The 21457-nt window shown below is 42.1% G+C and overlaps 3 protein-coding genes across 3 annotated transcripts; 1 reads left to right on the forward strand and 2 right to left on the reverse strand.

Moving 5' to 3' along the window:
- Window positions 1–151: 151 nt before the first annotated feature.
- LOC136438568 (mitochondrial inner membrane protein OXA1L-like) lies at window positions 152–8757 on the forward strand. Its single transcript, XM_066433423.1, has 9 exons — window positions 152–277; window positions 915–1100; window positions 1997–2279; window positions 3506–3649; window positions 4564–4649; window positions 5551–5715; window positions 6411–6515; window positions 7632–7794; window positions 8267–8757. The coding sequence occupies exons 1-9, from the start codon at window positions 209–211 to the stop codon at window positions 8440–8442; spliced, it is 1377 nt and encodes a 458-aa protein (XP_066289520.1). The 5' UTR covers window positions 152–208; the 3' UTR covers window positions 8443–8757.
- LOC136438569 (tetratricopeptide repeat protein 5-like) lies at window positions 8458–21320 on the reverse strand. Its single transcript, XM_066433424.1, has 10 exons — window positions 21228–21320; window positions 20573–20705; window positions 19643–19854; window positions 18587–18734; window positions 18049–18140; window positions 12433–12486; window positions 11658–11804; window positions 11161–11375; window positions 10058–10202; window positions 8458–9652 (listed from the first exon to the last, which is right to left on the reverse strand). Exons 1-10 carry the CDS (start codon window positions 21282–21284, stop codon window positions 9533–9535), a joined length of 1323 nt encoding a protein of 440 aa, XP_066289521.1. The 5' UTR covers window positions 21285–21320; the 3' UTR covers window positions 8458–9532.
- Window positions 12662–15236, reverse strand: LOC136438570 (meiotic recombination protein SPO11-like). The gene is made up of 2 exons (XM_066433425.1): window positions 14263–15236; window positions 12662–13740 (listed from the first exon to the last, which is right to left on the reverse strand). The coding sequence occupies exons 1-2, from the start codon at window positions 14924–14926 to the stop codon at window positions 13196–13198; spliced, it is 1209 nt and encodes a 402-aa protein (XP_066289522.1). The 5' UTR covers window positions 14927–15236; the 3' UTR covers window positions 12662–13195.
- Window positions 21321–21457: the final 137 nt, after the last annotated feature.

Genomic DNA, 21457 nt, shown 5'->3' on the forward strand with positions numbered 1-21457 from the left:
AAATGTAGAGGTGTCAATTTTACAATTATTTATTCGATCAGTTCATAACGTCATATTTTTCAGCAATTTTAAAATACAAAATGTCTACAAAGTACCTTTAAGCTAGAAATATTCATCGATACGCTAATTTTCCTTGGACTTTAAGACTATTATGTATTTATGTAAGTGTCAATAATGGTATAATCCAGGGTAACCCAAAGGCACAAGCATGGCGGCGATAGTGCGAAGATGCGGCGGTGGAGGGCATTTAATTTTTAGAAATCTAGGGAGACAAGTGGTGAGTGCATAGGACGATTTGTCCTTGTGTGATTTTTAAGAACTAAAGAGTCAGCGTGGAGTGGTCTGCGTGCCTGTGGTGACAGGTATAAGCTAACAGTGCTCAATACAAATCCGGCTAGGTTTGTGATGAGGGAGGGGGGGCAAAAATTATTATTCAATTTATTGCAGCAAGTATGCATCATAGATACTTATACGTACCGTAGAGCATGGCAACTGCAATAATTTATTGAGACTTTGAAAACAGAATGAAAACAGCCTCAAGCTTAAAGTACCCTTGGCTAAATCAAGAACAAGAGCACATGTGTTTAGTGCAAGGACAATAAACACTTGGAACTCCCTACCAGAGAATGTAGTCTCCAGTGAAACAGTTAACCAGTTCAAGAATCAACTAGATCGACATTGGAAGGAGCTAATGCACGAACACGGCGGAAGCGAATAGATCAGTCCACAACAGGCGCTGCCTTCCTCGACTGAAGATGGTATAAAGGTATAAAGGTATAAAGGTGGTAACTTTGCTAGATGTATACAAGGTAGAACGATTTTTAATAACCTTTGCAGTATGTTTGCGTTTTGTAATATTGGTTTAAAGTTATAATTACATATCACAAGTAGATTCCTCCACTTGGTATTTTCAGTCTCAGCGAGGCTATGTTGCAGTCCACCACAGCATGGGCGCGGGTCACATCAAGTCTGCCCCAAGAATAACACACTTTACCGACGTCACATGGAGCTGGCTGAGAAGGAACAACATGGGGGTTCTAGGTGTGGTGGGGATCCGGTACAACAGCACAGATGTGGAAAGGACACAGCCCAGTATGCAGGTATGTCATTGTTTCTCAAGCATTCAAATTCTTGCTTACTTGCTTCTGAAACAAATCAAAGGAGCGAGTAGAAACAAGTGATCCCAACCGAGATTCGAACCCACGCCGAAAACGGCAGCCCAGATCACAGGCACGCACGCCTTAAACACCAGGCTAAAAGGTCGCAACCAGTTAGACTGGTCAGTTGGAGGCGCTTGAACCCCCACTGTTACACTACTCCCCCCTTTCTTTCTAGACTCGTCCTGAGTCTCCAAGTACGATATTCCCTGTGTGATCTGATCGTTACTCACAGGGCCGGTGTGGGAACCAGTGAAACAAATCAAAGGAGCGAGTAGAAACAAGTGATCCCAACCGAGATTCGAACCCATGCTAAAACCGGCAGCCCAGATCACAGGCACGCACGCCTTAACCACCGGGCTAAAAGGTCGCGACCACTTAGACTGGTCAGTTGGAGGCGCTTGAACCCCCACTGTTACGCTTCTGTCATTCCTTTCCACTCTCAAGTCGTGATGGCTCTAAATAGCAAGCATTCAAATAGCACCAACAAGCCCTAGTGTTGCGCCCTTGGGAAAGGCACTTAACACCTTCTGTATTTTTTCACTCAACTCAGGTGAAAATGAGTACCTAGTTTTAGTTAGTGATGTCCTCTTGGTTGAGAAGTATGAAGAAAAAGGAGGTTTTTGCGGTGTTTTAAATTCATGGTTGAAACATTCTGTAGTACAGTAGCAGCCATACATTGGAGATGCATAATGGATTTGCTGTAGACAGGTCACCGCGAAAATGAAACCATCGCAAAAGTTTCCCCATTGACAGTACATGTATTTTCTCATGTAGTGACATTTGCCAGTGAGAACCGTTAAATTTTCTAGATTTTAAATTTTTTTCTCATGTAACAGGCAGCAGATACATCACTCAGTCCCCCTGATGCTGTAGCACCAAACATCACATCTGAAGTACCCCCAGCCATGTCCACCGATGCCCCACCGACAGAAGTCACCCCCGTCCCTTTCGAGGCCCCCACCACCCACGACATCATGCAGGCTGCAGCAGAGACGGGGGTAGATCCTTCCCTGGCAGAGCTGGGGCTTGGAGGATGGACGCCCATCGGTCTTCTCCAGTCAACCATAGATATGTGTCACTCAACGTTACACCTACCATGGTGGGCCTCCATTGTCTGCTGTGAGTAAAACTGTTTTGTTATATCCTATTCTTCCCAACAGGGCCGTCTCCAGCTTTTGATTGTTTTCCGTCCCACTCATTGTTTGGGAGCCAATGTGTTGAATTTTCCTTGTTAAATTCGTCCACTTTAAGCTTACAAAGATACATTTACATATAATTTCATGTCAGAAAGTTCAGTTTGGGACGGACAAGGTAAAAAAAATTCCGTCCCAACAAGCAAATTTCCGTCCTGGGACGGAGGGACAGGTCCTGGAGACAGCCCTGCTACCCAATGTTAAACACACAGCCATAAGTGTAGTTTCTAACAGTGTAGTTGGAATGTCATCTGCATCAGGATTGCGTAGCCACTAAGTAGTGTAGAGGTATCCTCACTAGATAGCTTTAAACAATGCTTGCAGCTAGATGTGCAAAGATTACCGGTAGGTGTGACAGGTCGTTCAGTATAATAAAATATAACCAGCTGCTGCTGTGCTACATTGCCTGCGGAGCTGGTGTGATACGCTGAGGGGCTGTTATATACCAGCTATACAGATACAGAGTATTACTGATAGTACAATATGGCTTCCTGCCTTACTTTTCCCAGTTGGGTTTGAGGAGCAAGAAAAGGGAGCAATCTCTAACTAATGTTAACTACTAGTACTACTTGTAGTTTGTTATCCAAGATTCTGATTGGCTGGATACATATACTTGATGCTACTACTGTACTACTACATATCTGCATGCACATGTACATGTCAGAAGACTCAATGGATGCTAATGTTATGTTATATGTTTCATGTAAAACTGTATGATCCGTAATGTTCATGCAGGGCTCCAAATAGAAATACTGGGTGCATGTGCACCTGTGTACACCCAAAATTGGAGCTGTGCACCTAATTTTTCACTGTAGGCGCACTGGTGCACCTAGATATTTTTGTAGGCTATAGAGTAAAGGTACCATTGTACACTAGTAAACAGTATCAGAAAAAGCAATTGAACCCTTTGTTGCACTTTATTTGGTGTATTACTTGTTTGAAATTTGATAACAGATTGTGAAGTTCTTGATTACAATCATAAGAGCATTAAACTGTAATTATGTTTTGCTGACATCCAACTTTATTTTATGTGGTGCACCCAAATTTCTTTCTGTGCACCTAATTCTCTTGGTTGGGTGCACCAGTGCACCTATTTGCAAAAATGGATTTCGAGCCCTGTCATGTCTGTGCATTTCCCTCCCATCTCTGTAGGTACCCTGCTGGCCAGGAGCCTGATGTTTCCCCTGATTGTGAAGGGACAGAAGAACGCCATCAATTTAAACAACGTCATGCCACAGATCCAGAAAATGAACGAGAAGATTAATGAGGCCAGAACAATGGGAAACAAGTGGGAAGGTATGTCCACTGCAGAGACTAGGCAATCTTACTTGCTATTCCCAGACCATGTAGCCTGGCTAAATCACACTTCTAGTGCTCTCTAGAACTTCTTGTCGTTCATTGCAGAGAGGAGTTCTTGTCCTTCCAAATTAGTTTCGGATTCTATGAGTTTCTTTAGTGTTGTGATTGGTCGACCAATCCTTCTCTTTGTGTCCGGGTTCCAAAGCAGAAGCTTTTCCGCTGGTTCTGTACTACGTATACCATGTGACCCGCGAGACTCAGCTGGCAACGTTTCACCACTGTGGTGACATTTGACAATGATCCATATAACTGCTTGTTTGTAGCATGCTTCCACCATGGTGTATTGTAAATCATGCGGAGCATCTTCGTGGGTCGGCCCTAGAAGCATGAAAGTCAGAAGAGTTGGGAACATCCTGATCCTGTTCATTTATGCATGCTCGTTATGTGCTCACATGGACCAAACACTGTCAGACTGAAAGCTGTTTGTTACCATATATAAAGTGTTGGAGGCTGTGATGACTGGTTTCCATAGTGACAGAGCATCCTGCACTCCTATTGGACTGATTTTCAGAGATAGAGAATCCTGACCTCCTATTGGTTGTTCCGGGAATGGGAAAGCCCAATCAGCCCCTGATAGCAAGACATTGTGTAACACAGGCTACCAGACCTTGGTCTTTCCACTTTGTACTTCGCTCTTTACTTCCCAGAAAACATGGGTTGCCCTCACAGAATTGCAGCCTATTCTAATGGAAATATGGTTCACTTACCTTCAAATGCATGACTCTTTAGTCGGCAATGTTTGTAGTATTTGGCTGCTCCTATATACTAGTACTTAACTGTTTGCCATAACATTTGAGTAATTTGATTTCTGAATCTCCCTTCAACCATTATCTTTTACTTCCTCTGCCCAGTTGCCCACCTCACTGCTGAACTACAAGCGTTTATGAAGAAGCATGGAGTCAATCCTCTCAAGAACTTCATGGTTCCACTTGCACAGGTGAGATTTGTTTTCTACTCAAGACTGTCTTAGGAAGGAAAGCCTGAGAAGGAAATACACGTGGATGACCAGGACATCTAATTACCTTCGGGAAAACGGAATATTGTAATCACTTAGTGGGTTTGTTTGCCTTGGTGTGAGTCATGTAAGCTGGAAGTGGTGTAATAGGATACTTGGAGAAGTGGAAGTATGGTTTGGCTTGGGTTCAATGATATTGTAGACAAGTTGAGAGCCAGGATGGCTTATGGCTACACCCACACAGTAATGTTAGGTCTTTAGGGATATCCATTTTGAGCTTGTCACAATAATTTTCAGCCAGTTGCATCAAGCTCTGGTAACTTCATCAGTGTTCAAAATACCCACCGCCTGCAATTTGCAGAAAGATTTTCAATATTGCAGAAGAAAAATTAAACAACCTGCAATTTTGCAGAATGAAAATTAAACAACCTGCAATTTTGCAGAATGAAAATATCAGGCTTGGGATTCGATGGTTCTCAATTTATCAAACTAGCGGCGCTGTACATATCTGAAACCTACGCCACGCAAACCTGTAGTATGGGGGCTTGTGTGTTTGCAGAAAATAATTTCAAATTGCAGAACAGTGGCCGCACAAACCTGTAGTATGGGGGCTTGTGCATTTGCAGCAAATATTTTCAAATTGCAGAACAAAATTTTGACATTCTGCAATATTGCAGAACACTGGAAAAAAATATTTCTACCACTGTTCATATATAGCATTGTAGTGAAGGAGTTATGTTTAGGCTTGTACTGAAGTTTTTTCTTTCCATAAGACTAATGATATTTTTTTTATACACAACCATGTATTAGAGACTAGCAAAATGTGTTTTCCCTCCAACACACTGTATGACAACAGAACTTTGTTTTCATGTTCTTCTCGTAGATGCCAGTTTTCATTTCGTTCTTTATTGGTCTCCGGCGTATGGCTACCCTTCCCATCATGAGTATGATGACTGGAGGAGTTTTCTGGTTCACTGACCTCACGGCCGCCGACCCTTACTTCATCCTTCCTATCATGACATCTCTTACAATGCTGACCATCATTGAGGTAGGTTAAAGTTAAAATCCTCCCACACCATAAGGTGTATGGTGGTGTATAAGGTGTATGGCCCTGGGCCACACTGTGGTGCAATCACTGCAGCAGGGGGCTAGTCCACTGGCAGTGGAGTGTGTTTAACTTCCATACTGTTTTATAAGTATGTACCATTTTTATAAAGTCTTTGGTATGACTCAATGCACCTCTTGTCCAGAAGTGTCCTATACCTGGGAGTTGAACTTGGGCCTTCTGGTTCCATGTAATCAGAACCAGATGTGGTAAGTAACAGAAGCGCAGACCACTACACCACAGGGACACCCCCCAATGAGGTAGGAGGACTTGTCGTTATGCAGTGTAGCTCTGTGTTTGTGTCACAATTGTACAATACTGCCAGTACCACAGAACTTCAGCTGCAGTACCATAGAAGACCCATTATTGAACTTGACCATAGCTTTTTCTCAACCCCTACCCAAGTACCAAATATCATAAAGATCCATCCACAACTTCTCGAGTTATGCTGGCAACAAACATACAAACGGCACTGAAAACATGACCTTCTTGGCAAAGGCTAAAATTAGAGTGACTGGGAAAGAAAAACAAAATAATTCAGCAAACAGAATAATATAATTGCTATCAGTTTTCTCGTCACAAGAGGCACCCTTTTTTATTAGTTAATGTATTGAACAAGTTAATCTTTTCCTCTTCAGCTTGGTTCTGAGTTGGGAGTGGAGAACCCCCAGATGAAAACGATGAAGAATGTGATGAGAGTGGTGGCTTTGATGATCCTGCCTCTCACAGCTTCCTTCCCTACAGTAAGTCTTCATGTGTCCTTGTCTTGTAGCGTTCGTAGTCCAGTGGTTAGTGATCATGCATCTGGAACTAGAAGCCCCGGGTTCGATCCCAGCTGTGTCGCTCACCCGATATGCACGCTACCGGAAAGGGTTGCAGTCCTTAGGACGGAACGTTAAGCCGTGGTCCACTGTTCATTGTGCTTGTCGAAAAGAGCTGGGGGAATTTCCCCAGGACAATGAACCTGTAAATACTGTACATAGCGTCTGTCTTCTCTGTCACGCCCAGTGGAAGATTAGCTCATCTGTTCATTGAGTTCAATTGAGCTAAACTGGCTCAAGATCACTTTCCTTTCTCCTATGCAGAGCCTTGCCCACGGCTTGTAAGATATACCTTGGGGAGGCTCTGCTAAACCGGGCTGAGGTTTCCACCTTTGACGGCGTTTCCACTTTTGACAGCATAGTCTCTAACCAGCTGACAGCCAATCAGAGAATTGTCTCAATGTTTTCTGGAAGTAAAGCCGATTGGCTTACAGCTGGTTAGAGGCCATACCCACAAAAGTGGAAACCTCAGACCGGTTGAGCAGAGCCTCACCAAGTTATGTTGTATAGGCCACAGGCGAGGATCTGTTTAGGAGAATGCAGTAAGTGCTGACATGTGAAATGTCTGAAATTCACCTGTGTACCGCATGATTATATAATTTAAAGAAAGAGCTCCTTTTGGCTGCAAATTGTCTACAAAGTACAACTGGAAGTCCAAATCCACATAATTATGTCATTTGCAAAACTAATGCTGTTGTTGTATAGTACACACAGACACGGACCATGAACCAGCTTTCGCCCTACTATATGTTGTAGCAATTGTATATTGTTGTACCATATATATATTATATGCAATAAAATATGTTGATAGAGTTATTAGGACTCAAATGACTGTGTATCTCTGCTATACTGTATCTGACCCTTACCTCTTCCCTCATGACCTCAATGAAAAGTGGCCTGCGTGCCGATTTGAGCTTATTATGAATAAACAAAGGTTCAAACAAACAATGTGTAGTCTTCAAACATTCAATTCAACTTGCGTCAGAGATAGAAACTTTTGAAAAATGTACTGATTGCCTTGTACATTACTTCCAACAGGCTATCTTCACATACTGGATGACATCCAACACCTTCACCATTGCGCAGATCAGCCTGCTGAAGGTTCCTGCTGTTCGGCAGTGGCTGAAGATGCCGAACAAGATCCAGCACGATCCTTCCAGCTTGAAGAAGAATGAAGGCTTTATGAAAGGCATGAAATCAGGTAAAGCTAGCACTGGATGTTGGAGTTTTCTTTATACACCACCAGTGACTTCTTACCTGCTGGCATTTTGGAGTCTGTCAGACATCATCTTCAGAGCTTCTGACTGGAGTACTGCTTCTTGCCGCTATAAGTAGCAGATGTAGGTGGCGCTTTTGCCGCGAGAAGCAGTACTCAAGTCAGAAGCTCTGAAGAATTTGTCTGACAGACACCGAAACGTCAGCAGGTAAGAAGTCACAAGTTGTGTATAAAGAAAAATCCAATATCCTATGTTCTACCGACCTGATGAAATTATTTTCGGAAAAAAGCTAGGCCCATGGCCAGTATGGTACCTTGGGTTCCAGTGTTATCAGGAATGTACACTGTATCGTTTTTTTACCTAAATTAAATATTTTACACATGTTGCTGTAAGAATGAAGCAGCTCTCGAATTTTGTTCAAAACAGACCCACCGAAATATGTTTTCTAACTTCCAGGGTGGAAAAATGCCAGCCTTGCTAGTGAGGTGGAAAACAGACAAAGACGAGCAGCGTTGAGATGGAAAGAGGCGGGGACGGGTCCAGTACCACAGACCTTCACCTACGACCCCACCAAGCAGACGCCAGCGGGGGCACACGGCATCAAAACCAAAGGCACCGTCCGCAAGAAGTAGACGACTTCTATGAAGTGTACAACAACCTTGTGTTTATTGTAACTTGTGAGATTTTATAGAGAAACTTCAAACAGACAACCATCAAAAGGTTGAAGCGGTCTTGTACCATTTATGATTGTTACATGCAAGAGAGTGCAAAATCATAGTCATCTATTGTGTAATTACTACAGTTGAACTAAAAATGCCTGTAAGTATGTTATTCACAGGAAACATTTTATTTGCATAAAGCTTCAGTACACCCTGTAAAAATGTTGCTGTATCGCATCAATCAACTTTAGTTGAAAACAAATAAACTCCACACAGCTTTTTCCAGCAGTTGGTTTTCACTGTTTCTTGATTCAAGTCTTAATAGACCGATCACATAGCCCTGCCCACCTCTGTCAGAAACTCAAAACGTAGAAATGCAATACAAAAACATAGAAAAATATTTGACAGACATGCAGCCACTTTTTCCTTGATCAAACTGCTAATTGCCATTCTCTCATTGGTTGAACTGCTAATTGTGATGGACAGTCAGGATCAGTCTATTTACGAAGTGTTAAAACATGTCCTTATATTACGTTATAAACACGCTTCACAGAAGGGACATAAAAGGCCACCGCTACATGTATTTGAAGATGATAATGAAATGTACAAAATATGTACAAAAACTCCAAATGCTCAGCTCCAAACTAGAAAGGATTGTCCAACTCCTAATAACAAGAGCAGCAGATTTGATAACTTCATTATTATTTGCTCCAATCACACAGAACTGACAGAAGTAACTCTGACTTAACAAAAAATTGTTACTGTCAATCTGTCACTACACAGCAAGTTGTGCCTCTCACCCTTTCAAAAAGTCCTAAACATTTGATCAAGTCAGCTTGGGGTATTGGATTCAAACGTAAGAATATGTGTATAAAGATCTTTCACATAAAACTGTTGTGGCGTTGACATCAAGGCAGCAGCCATTCTCAAAACACCTCCTCTCCAGCAACACACCATGTTGAATGACATGTTTACTTTTGTGCCTGGAATGGATGATTTTTCATAGACAAATCTGTGGCACAAGTCTTTATCATCCTTACACCTGGGAACAGTTACGTGTGATCTATTCACTCATTGTTGTACAGGCCAGGACAGTTGGTGCTTGTTTGTCCAGTCCTAGCTTCCTACTGTTGACCACAAGGACCAGTGGAGTTTCCACTCTGATCAAGCTGAACTGGAACTTCTGCAATAGACAAGAAAGTTAATAAATGTAAGGGTAGAGATGTGCACCTAGATGTATCTTCAGGTACAGGTACCTGACATAGTAACCTGTGGTCTTCAGATTGTAAGGACAAGGTTTAAATTGATGATTTAGGCGACACCAATTTGATTTCTTGGTTAACAGAATTTTTAAAAAAAGCTAGATTGGAAAATCAACATGAAAACAGAATCTCAGAGGAAAGTTTGTACTTTGGTGCACACAGTTTCAGGGTGTGAACAGGGTCAGGTGCAAGTTTTCACCCCAATTTTCTGTTTGAATGATGTCCTTGTGCTAAAATTTAAAAACGAAAATCTGTTAACCAAGAAATCAAATTGGTGTGGCTTAAGGACAAGGTTTAAATTGATGATTTATAAAAAAAACTTCTACCTTGTCTTTGTGCTGAAGGTCTACATGTTGTAAGAAGGGCTCTGGGATGGCCACAGAGTCCCCAACAATTGTTCCATAATTAGGTGCCACGTTGTACACTGTTACAGCAAAGCAGGTGCCTTCCTTGTCCGTCAAAGCAAATGTACTAGAAGAGAAAAGATATATCTGTCAGTATTAAAGAACAAAACATTTTAGTCTCAGCAACTAGATGCATCTATGAAAATATTTGAGGCTAGAGTATGTTTATCTGATGCTGGTATGACTCACTACGAGACAGAAGACAGTATCACAGAAACTTGATAGGTAAAGGTAAAGGTAATCACAGTTCGGCTGCCAAGCGCTCCCGGGTGCCAACTCTATCCCTACTACTAGATCTTCCATGCCCAAAAGGGGTAATCATCGCATCGCGTGAAAGGTCTGGTATGCAGGCTAAGGTAAAGGTTCCATAGCCTTTTTGAGGCCGTAGGGGTAGTGGGTTGTTATCCACTGTGTCTTGGGCACCGTATTGGAAGACTGAGCCCATTCCCCTCCGTCCACTGCCTTTTACCTCCCCAACTGAAGTAAGGGTACCTATTTTTTCACGAGTGTCACGTTAAGTGCCTTCACCATGGACCCAATGCCAGGAATCGAACCCAATCTCTTGATCCCGTGTTTGCTACCCTCGCCACTCGGCTGCCACTTACTGCAAACATTCATGTACCTAAATGTGCTACACACTAACTCCAAGACAAATGATACACCAAAAATAATTACTCAAGCAACTGGATAAGATTTTGAAACAGAAGTTTCAGACAGTATCCACTGTCTTTCGTCAGTGACTAACGATAGGACTGAGACCTATCGTTAGTCACTGACGAAAGACAGTGGATACTGTCTGAAACGTCTGACTGTTTCAAAATCTTATCCAGTTGCTTGAGTAATTATTTTTGGCGTATCTTATTACCTGAATGTCTAACCTTCATCAACGTCCAAGACAAATGGTACACATAGCCACAAAACAAGTTCATCGGTGTCCTGCATTTCTTAGTTACCAAATTAATACTTAATGAGCAAAAACTGCAAGTATTAAAACTTACAAAGGTATTAAAAGTATTAAAACTTACAAAGGAATGGTTTCCTCTGTTGTGACACTGCAGACCACCCTGCCCAGCACCAGTGTATTCTTATTCAGTCCACTAGCTAAGTTTGCCAAGGTTGTTGATTCCAATGGAACTTTCTTCCCCGTTGAGCTATCAAATGATCCACCACCGTAAGGCCCCAGGTCCTTCTCTGACAGAGACTTCAGCATGGACTGGAGTCTTTTGGCTTTCAACTTTCCCTGGAAAGCAAAGAACCCAATATAATACATGATGCTTTAAGTCTACACTCTTGCACTGGATTTCATAACACCCCCTTTTGATGAGAGGCTGCACCTTTACATGTTGTATCATATTCCAGTTATAAAAATCAAATACCATCTAGTGGAAAAGGGACCTAACCAATCGTTACTACTCAACCAACAAAACTGAAACTTAGACGTTTACTGTTCTTGAGGAACGTTTTAAAATCAAAAGCTTACATGCTAGTAAACCATTATCATGCATGTTAGTTTTGTCCCAACCTTGTGGTGCACCATGTCCGCCACCTTGGACAGATAGCCGAGAAGTTGTATCTGCTTCATGTTTGGCTGGTCCCACGTGGGGTCCAGTGCTGAAGCTTTGTCCCAGTGCATCAAAGCCAGCTGAAACTGTTCTTCATATCTCAACACCTGTCAACAGATAAAAGATATTATTACTCCCATACAATATACCTAGCCTGGAAACCATACCATCGGGGGCTCCCAAACATCTCTACGGCGCTGGGAGTGATCCCGGCCCGCCCAGACAGCTTAGCCTGCTCGGGGTGTGTTTACGGCCTTGGATTGAATTACTGTCTATGGCAGCTAAAGTAGGAAAGGCTGCAAAATTCTATATAGCAGCTAAGTGAAAGGCTGACAGAAACGGCTCAATCATAAGCAGACTGGACCCCGGTAAAACACCCCTTAGCCGACCCCTAGAGACTGGGACCAGGCTAACCTAGGGGAGGTTCTGCTAAAGCTGGCTTATGTTTACACTCTTGTGGGTGTGGCCTCTAACTAGTGTCGGCCAATGAGAGAATTGGCTAAATGTTTTTTAGGTAAAGCTGATTCTCTGACGGTTACAGGCCATGCCCACAAAAGTGGAAACCCTCTACTCAGCCCAGTTTAGCAGAGCATCCCCATGGTACATGTATATTGTATTGCATAGGTGCACATGTGTAGGAGAATGCACTTCAATGAGCATGACTTACAATAAGTTACATCTAAGACTTCTTTTTCAATGCCATAGCAGAGGCTTAATCGGTAAGATATGACTTACTGTTGCTTTGTTGAAGTGCAGGTCAGGGTTGCTTTTGGCCACAACATCACCCTCCTGAAAGAGTTCAAACAATCAGACATCTGATGGGAAATATAGATTTATATATCTGAGATCTCCTGAAAAGCTGTACAGTTGTACATAAAAAGGAGACTGCCTTGCAAGAGATATCTTTGACATTACACCTTTGCCTCTATATGTACTTTTACTTTTCCAACTTGATTTTTAGATCAAAATCAAAATTTTGTATGTTCACAGAAAAGTGTTCTACTACACTTATGAATTATGTGACATCATTGAAACCCAAGCAGTTTTATTCATCACAACATGTTTATTATGGGAAACATAATCTCTGTTCACAGTATTCATATTGCCTATCCTTAGGCATCTTACAGGATCTTGTAACAATTCAATAAATAGATAGATAGATACTTGAAATAATTGTAAACCTGGATGCCTATCATATTTCATAACGTAGGTAGATATGCAAGAAATACTGATGATGACGTTATGATTGTCAATACTAGAAAATGAATTGTTTACGGTTTTGTCAGCATGCTAGCAAACGATATGAAATGTTCTCAGAAAGTCATAGATATTTTTATGCCACTTATCATCCATTTGACTCATTTCTTCCCAAGCAACTTATTAGCAGTCTATTGGTTTGAGTAAACAGTTATCCTTGTTGCCCTTCAGATGTGGTGACTGGCCAGACAAATGACACTTCAAGTCCTTTCGCACTCATCTTAAAAAAGACACTTTGACATTAGATCCAGCCTCCAAACTTGATTTTGTTAGGAATGTACACATCGGTCAGGAAGGTTGGAGATATGGAGATGAGAGACTGGATTTCCGCCTTTCTGTCCCTTGTGAGGAATTCCTCCAACTCTCTCTTCCACAGCGGCTCAGCAGAAAGGTAGGGCCTCCCTAGTAGCTCCCTCGCTTTCGCTCTATCCGAGTCATTCATGGGTAAGAGGACATCTTCTTGAATACACAGTCGCCTGATGTCCGAAGGCAGCACTCCAAGCCACTTCAGGGTGGGTACAGTCAGGTTGTGGGACTCATGCGACAGTGCCATGGACCCGTACTTGTACGTACACATGATTTCCATACCATGGGGGTCGGCGTCCACCAGAGCAAAGACGGGTATGTGGAAAGCCTTCCACAGTTTGTGGACTAGCATCCGTGTGTTGAGGTCGGGTACTCCCTTGCCTGTGACCATGATGCAGGGTGCCAGCTTCCTGCAGAACCCGTCGTCCAGTAACTTCTGGAAGGTGGCATCCTTTTCAACAACCAGCACGAACTTGGCATCTGGATGGGAAAACAAGGACATCGGCAACTCAGTTGTAGTTTTAAGCCAAAAAGAAGCAAAATGATGGAATGATCTTTTCTTGATCTGTAAGCTTATCTATATACGTCGGTCCAAACATGTGACCTTTCAATTTATGTTGTGTGACTGCAATAGACAGGAAAATACTGTATAAGGGGAAATGTCTATGGCAATTTTTTGTTCGCAGTTTTAGCAGTGACCCCTTCTGAACTTAAAACCGCTGCAAAAATTTTTGTTTTGTGTTCTGCCTGCCTATCCCTTTGTTTCAACCGCTAAGTTAAAACTGCCACAAACACTGTTTTCCCTGCTGCAAAATTGAATTTAAAAAAAACATTTCCCTCTTTAGAGAAGTTGATACTTGATAGTACATGTTACAATACATGCAGCTGTAGAGAGGTTTTGCCATAGCAGGTACATCACATTTTTGTCATTTGTGAAAGAACCTAGAACTTGACAACACACTATAAGCAAAATTAGGTGCACAGAATGAAACACTGACTTACTTGAGTGCAGGTTTGTGATGTTTTGCACATGTGCTGGCACCATGGTCCCTCCACTTGCCACAGAACAGTCCAGAAAACTGCCATCGCTGTCCACCAGAGTCAGATCACCGGCTACGCACCCTTTCGATGTGGCCAAGATGTGCAGACTATGTCTGGGCACCTTCAGCATACAGGCGATGTCGTCAACTATCGTGTCAAGTACACGCTGGGTCCCGAACAACTTGGTGTCGTTGTAAAAGACGTCCCGTTTCGTAGAATACGTGTTCGTCTGTACCAGCCTGTAAGTTATGGCAAGGACTTGTAACGTTCTTGCAAATTTTGTCGTCGACTTTATTGCCGAGAAGTCCACCGTCTTAACTGCAATAGTGTCATTGGGAACGACTCCAAAATCTTCGTCGAAGGATACGTTCGAAGACTTTCCTCTGTCTTTGTAAGTCAACACCGGAGAATGTCCATTGGACAACGCGACGATCATTGTTTCGGTAAGACGCTCAATAGCTCTCAACACGTGTCCTCTGGAACCACTCTCTCCATCCTCTGAAGTAGCTGACTTCGTCTTTTCTGTAGCAGGTTGTCTTTTCTGAACAATCTCCCTTTCTCGATGCAAAAGTTCGTGGCCTAAAATCTCGAGGGAATCCCAGAAATTGATATCGCCTTCCGTCATCGCTGGATGCTGTTGAAACGCAAAACTTTTGCTTTAGCACGCTCCTTCGCTCAACAGATTGGCCTTCCTGACATTGCCCCGATTTACCAAGCTGCATGAAAACGCCAAATTCTGTCCCGAGGATATTGTATGGGAAGTAATACAGTTGTCAGGCCACGATAACAGCTAGAAAAGAGTCGTCTGGTCTCCACGTCGTTTTCGAATGTTGATGTCCGCCATTTTCTTATTCGGGCGTTACCACCGCAAAGTAGGGGGTAAAACTTACTACACAATATTTCCATACTGACGCAAAGTGAATGTTTGCATTCAATTTCAAATACATGTTTTACAAGTTGCTTTTTATTATATGGTAATACGGTATTTATGGGTGCGTAGCCCCACATCATTTTATCTCTTATACTTGGTGAAGCGTACTCCCCTCACACGTGGTTAAGTTGGTATAGCCCCAAAAGCAGACGACAGCAGACGACAGCGGTCCTGACTCCAGCTGATAACGCAGTTGTCTCCGGCCAACTTCCGTTAAAATCACGTGTTTTCCTCGCCACAAATTGTTGTACAACATTTACATCATCCGGCTATTCGTCAAAATCATTTCTTTGGCAACTCATTATTCGCTACAGGCTGGGGCCTCAAAGTAATTGCTTGTGAGCAGTTGTTTGTGAGCGTTCTATCGTTGCTAATTCCCAAGTTCTACTTGTAAAGTACGTGCAGCACAGTTGAAGTAGGCGTTCTAAAACAAACATCTCGCAAGACTAGCGTCCGGTGATATCAAGTCGTGATGGCAGCCAGCATCCAAGCAGCAACAGTGGACACGGAGAGCATGGAGAACAACGGGAAGAAATTTGCAACGGAAATCTTGTCATCCGTTGAACAACAGGAGATGATCACTCCAGAGGAGGGCGATTTCAGAGAGGAGCTTCCTAAGAAGCAAAGACAGTCCGAACTTGCCGAGGAACTGAGGCTTCTGTCTTACTGCAGGCTACGTCTTTCTCTTACAGACTCTGAAGAGAAAAAGTTGAACATCATTCTTAAAGAAAGAAGCCTGACTCGGGAAGACGTTCGACAAGGATGGATGTGGAAAAGGACTAAGAACACCTCCAACCAAATTTATGCCACAGCTAGAGGCAAAAACGAGTCAAGGGCAAGAAAGTGTGTATCTTTACTACAAGATGTTTCGCTGGAAGATGTAAGTGTACCAACCACAAAAGACACGGATGCAAGTTGTAGTGCTTCTCCAAGCAAGCAGTTTCACTGCGATCTTACGCCAAGCGTGAAAAGAATCACCAAAAAAATGGTTGCGAACAAAGTGGATGAATCCGAAGAATCCAGAAAAATTGCACCCAACTCTGGCACTGGTTCAATCGTCTCAACCCCAACATGTTCACGATCCACATCAAAACAGGAAGTTTCGGAGGAAACCTGTTCCAAGGAAGATAACATAGATAACGAGGTCATCTACTACACCGACATGGCTGACAGCGAGAGCCTTGACAGCATACTGGGGGACATTCCACTTTACCCCGAAACAGAAATGCCTACAGCAAAAGTAGCAACTCAAGACAGAGGTCAAGTTGACGTTACAAGCATGATCAGCCACAATCAACTGCCTAGGAGCGGTCTCCGCGGTCACTTTGTCAGGATGTGCTGCTGCCTGGTCCCACAGAGTGAAGAGATGGCAACAACGGGCTTCCAGGCCCCAATGGAACTTGTACCAACTTCAGTGTTAAATGATAACTATTATATCACGGCAGAATCTCAGGCTAGCACTGAGGATATGTCAACTGTCCTGACAGCCATGGATGCAGAATGAATCTTCGAACTAAAAAGTGTCCCTTTACGGGCATCAAAACCTCTGTTGTTATGACATTATGTTTTCTCCAAGCAGAGGTTTTGGTCGAGTGGGGTAGGAGTGTCTGGGATTTTTACGTTCCTCATTCATAAAAAATCCCGGACACTCCTACCCCACTCAACCGAAATCTCTGCTTGGAGAATAGACATTATGGTTATCTGAATGTTTATGTCAACCAAGGTTTTCAGTTGGTTGAAACAAATGTCAGAATAATGTAAATGAATTTACTTTCACTGTGGTTTTATTTTGACATATGAAGGAAAAGGAGGTTTTCATCGTGTTTTAAGTTTGAGGTTGAAACAATTCTGTATTAGACCACACCATTTTAATTTCTTTGTTAACAAATTTTTTTTTTTTAAATGCTCGATTGGAAAATCAATAAGAAAACAGAATCTCAGAGGAAATTTTGTACTTTGGTGCACACAATTTCAAGGAGTGAACAGGGTCAGGTGCAAGTTTTTACTGCAGCCTTCTGTTTACATGATTTTTTGTTGCTAGAATTTAAAACAAAATCTGTGAACTGAGAAATTAAATTGGTGTGGCCTTATAGTAGAATTACAAAACACATATTTGCAGTGTTACAATTTTGCAGTAATAGATCACTGCAAAAATAAAACCACTACAATTGAATTATTTCATGATTTACGGTAACCAGTTGATGTGTTCTATCTATGTACCAACATCATAAGCCTAGGGTAGAAGCATACTTGCTTGAATGTTATGTGTACATACGTAAGTGTAGCAAAAAGCTAATATTATCCTATCATTATGCTGGACTAGAATAGTTTTATTACCAGTAATGGAATAATAGTTCCTGACTCCCAGTGTGTCTTGTTTGAGCCAATATTACTTTGAATATGAGATAAACCAAACAAATTTAGAACATGTCTTTATTTCTTTGACATGCTACTGTACATAAAAACTTAACAATCAAAATTACAGAACAGATTATCTACCTTTACAGTTATATAATATAATACCTTTAAATGTATACAATATGTAATCTGGAGACCGGTCTGTGTTCGTAATCCTATGTGCAAGTGCAGAATTTAATAACAAACTGATGTTATCTACCTAAGATGAAAGTCACATGTTACACAAAAAGAAAATTAGCTTTAATAATTGACTAATTGATGAAATTGTGAATGGTACTCTTTTTGTAACTTACTGATTACATGTACTTGTACAGAAAAGTAAAAATGTACATCTTTATTGAAATGGTTGTGTTTGTGAGTATTAGTGTCATCCTCTCAAAGCTCCACTCGACACTTACCGCTTGGTTGTATGCACTCATACATTGTTTGAGAATATGTAGATTTTGGTCACCAGAGAAGTACACAGACAGGTAGGCATTGCCGAGAACATCTGGACAAAACATAAAAACATCACAGTTCAAACTGTTAATCTGTGATGAAAATTCACAACATTTGGTTGATTTTCGTAAAAATGTGGAAAATGATAATCAACACCTGCTTCTGCTGTTGATATAACCACTGGCTTTAAACTTGTAAGGATCATACAAACTGTCTCTTTACCAAAAACAATTACATGCACATGTATATAATAACAAGAGGTTACATAACAGTAAAACTAAAAGATAGTCCCATAGCCCTTTTGAGGCTATAGGAGCAGTGGGTTGTTAATCCACTGTGTCCGTACGGGGGACTGGCTGAAGATTCTGGCCAGCTGATATGATTTTGCCCCCGTGGAGATCTGCTTGGAGATTACATTTGACCCCACAACACAACAACAACGAATAGTGCATTGAACAAAAACTGTCATTCACAAATATTACACTAAAAAAGTCTTACACCAAGAAGTGCCATCATTGACATCCAGCTGTACAGCTTCCTTGGCTACAGTCACACTTTCTTGGATGTTCTTAAATCGATCAACAGGGTCGGCACCAAGCTGACGTAAGACCATGGATAGATTCCTCAACGACACTTTGTTCCTGGACTGTGAGAGACATCAGGTGCTATTGCTGATGAGCACTACAACTTAGCCTGAGTACCAACCTCCGTAGTGACCGCTGGCTCAAAAGAATTCGCTTGCTAACCACGGAGTCTGACCCTGCGCGTATCCGTAACGGCTGTCTCATTATCACGTAATGAGGGGAATTCGAGCTGCGTTCGGTGCCATTTTTTGTTCCAAGGTGTCTCTATTGCCCTGTTCGGGTCCAGTTTTGAAAGAATCGCCATGGCAACAGTTCTTAGAACCTACCCGTTACGAAGAACAGTGTGGCATGGGGAGGAGCTTAGACGAATGGGGCCAATCAGCGAGCTCGTTCAAAATCGAAACGAATATCTGACTAACAGCCGTTACGGATACACGCAGGGTCAGACTCCGTGGTTAGCAAGCGAATTCTTTTGAGCCAGCGGTCACTACGGAGGCTTGTACTCAGGCTAACTACAACTTGCAAAGTTAGAAAAAATGCTTAAATTATAGAGAATACTATCACACGGGGCCTCAACCCAACTGCGGGTCAGAGTACACAAAGAGCAATCCGACCTGCAGGATGGCTGGGGTCGAGATTGATGCGGAATGCACCGTGTTGTATTCTTTTTATGTGATACCCTCTGGAGAAAATACCATTTCATTGCGAAATGCACTAAAAGTTGAAAAACAAACAAAAAATTGTAAGGACATCACTTCCAACTTGTCCAGGTCTAGTATTGAAATTTTCAAACAATGCCCCATGCGGTGCACACAAAGCGTTTTTTAATAATTCAATGGTAGCCTGTGGGATACATTCAGAAGCCTTAGGGATACCGTAAAGTATGGACCAGTCAGAAACACACGTACCAAACTACTAGTATTTCTCAGCCCAGGTATGCCAAATCAATGAAAGACACAGAAAATCTTACTTTGGCAATAGCACCAGAGAAACAGTTTTTGGCAGCCTCCACATCTCCTTTCTTCCAGTAGCACTCGCCGAGGTTGTTCCATGCCTCCACGAGGGACGGATCCAGCTTCACGGCTTTGGAGAGCAAGTCCAGAGCTTCTGGGTCAAAATCTGAGGTCACGTTCAGGGCACGGCCTCTCTGCATGTTAACCTGCGCCTTGTTTGGGCATGTTTCTGTGTGATGAGATTATAAGAAGTTGTATCATCATACTTGAATGCTTTCAGAACATACTGGGGGTAGCAGTAAGTAAATAAGAAAGGTTGTCATTATCTCCATGAAAAAGGATGTATTGTAATCAGTTGGTATGTTTGTTTGTCTGTCTTGGTGTGCATCTGCATTATGTAAATATTGCAGGGTGGCTGCATGTATGGCAGAAGTGGTGTACTAGGATCCTTGGATAATTGGAAGTATGGTTTGGCTTGGGTCAAATTATGTTGTGGTTACAGTCAATTCAAGATGACTCATATTATTCATAGCTACACCCACAGTCAGGTCATCAGGTGTACCCAGGCTTTTAGCTAGGCATGCGTCCATGCGTCAATTGGACGCATGATACTAAAATAAGAAGGAAATTGGACGCCCTCTTTTTCAGCTGGACGCACAGAGGACCCCCTGTTTCCCTGGTAATTACATACACATTTTACTGTGTTACAGTGGTACTGTTGCTTTTTTAGTCCTACCAGACACTAGAACAGCATGAAAATTGATTGACATGCAAGGCTACCAGGAAATTGTTAATCCATAGATCTAGAGCCCATTGGGAGACAGAGAGGGAACCAGCAGTTTTTAGGGCTTAAAATGGTCTGCTAAAAGTATGATAAGACTAGAACACACCCTAACCCCCACATCACAGTAGTTTGCATAAAATTCCCCACTAGGTAAGAATATCACCTTGCAACTCGTCAAGCAGCTTCATGGTCTTTGACACCTCAGCTTTCACATCCTCAGCCTTCTGTGCTGCTCGGTCTATGCCGTGTTGCTCAAAGTAATGGTCTCTGAACTCATACAGTTTATCAACTGTGTCCTTCATGGGAAGAAATAACAAGATTAAACATTCTTACTCTAATCTTACACTTCTATCACTGAAAACACATATTGTCAGTTACCTACTACTTTGCTCTGCTCTATTCTACTCTATCCTGCTCTATTGTACCAAGGATTGTACTATACTTTACTTTACTATAGTATATACTGCTATACTCTATCCTGCTCTACTCTACTTTATTCTACTCTACTCTACTCTACTCTACTCTACTCTACTCTACTCTACTCTACTCTACTCTACTCTACTCTACTCTACTCTACTCTACTCTACTCTACTCTACTCTACTCTACTCTACTCTACTCTACTCTATACTGCTCTACTCTACTCAGCTCTACTGTTGCATATTTGGAAGTTTGGACTTGGCACAAGACATAGCCCTGAATACAGCTATACAGCTGCCCTTTTCCGACATGCCAGCATGTTTTCTTCGACTCTGGCACATCCCTCATATGTACAGAACTATTCAGGAACCATCTGCAGCCCAAATATTGTTTCTACAACCTTGAGTTGTTGGAGAACTGAGGCGTCCCCCTCTCCGCCCTCCCCAACTGTCGCCATCTCCAAAACACCTCAAAGCATAGTGGGAAATCAGACGAGACCATTCTCTTTTAGGTATGATACTATAAAAATGTCATCATTTTACAACATTTTTACGATTAATATTACAAAATAATTCATTTTCTATTGAAATTATTATATACTATTAAAGACTAATTCAACGATCATTGATA

The sequence above is a fragment of the Branchiostoma lanceolatum genome, chromosome 7, assembly GCF_035083965.1.
Source record: "Branchiostoma lanceolatum isolate klBraLanc5 chromosome 7, klBraLanc5.hap2, whole genome shotgun sequence".
Classification (NCBI taxonomy): Eukaryota; Metazoa; Chordata; class Leptocardii; order Amphioxiformes; family Branchiostomatidae; genus Branchiostoma; species Branchiostoma lanceolatum.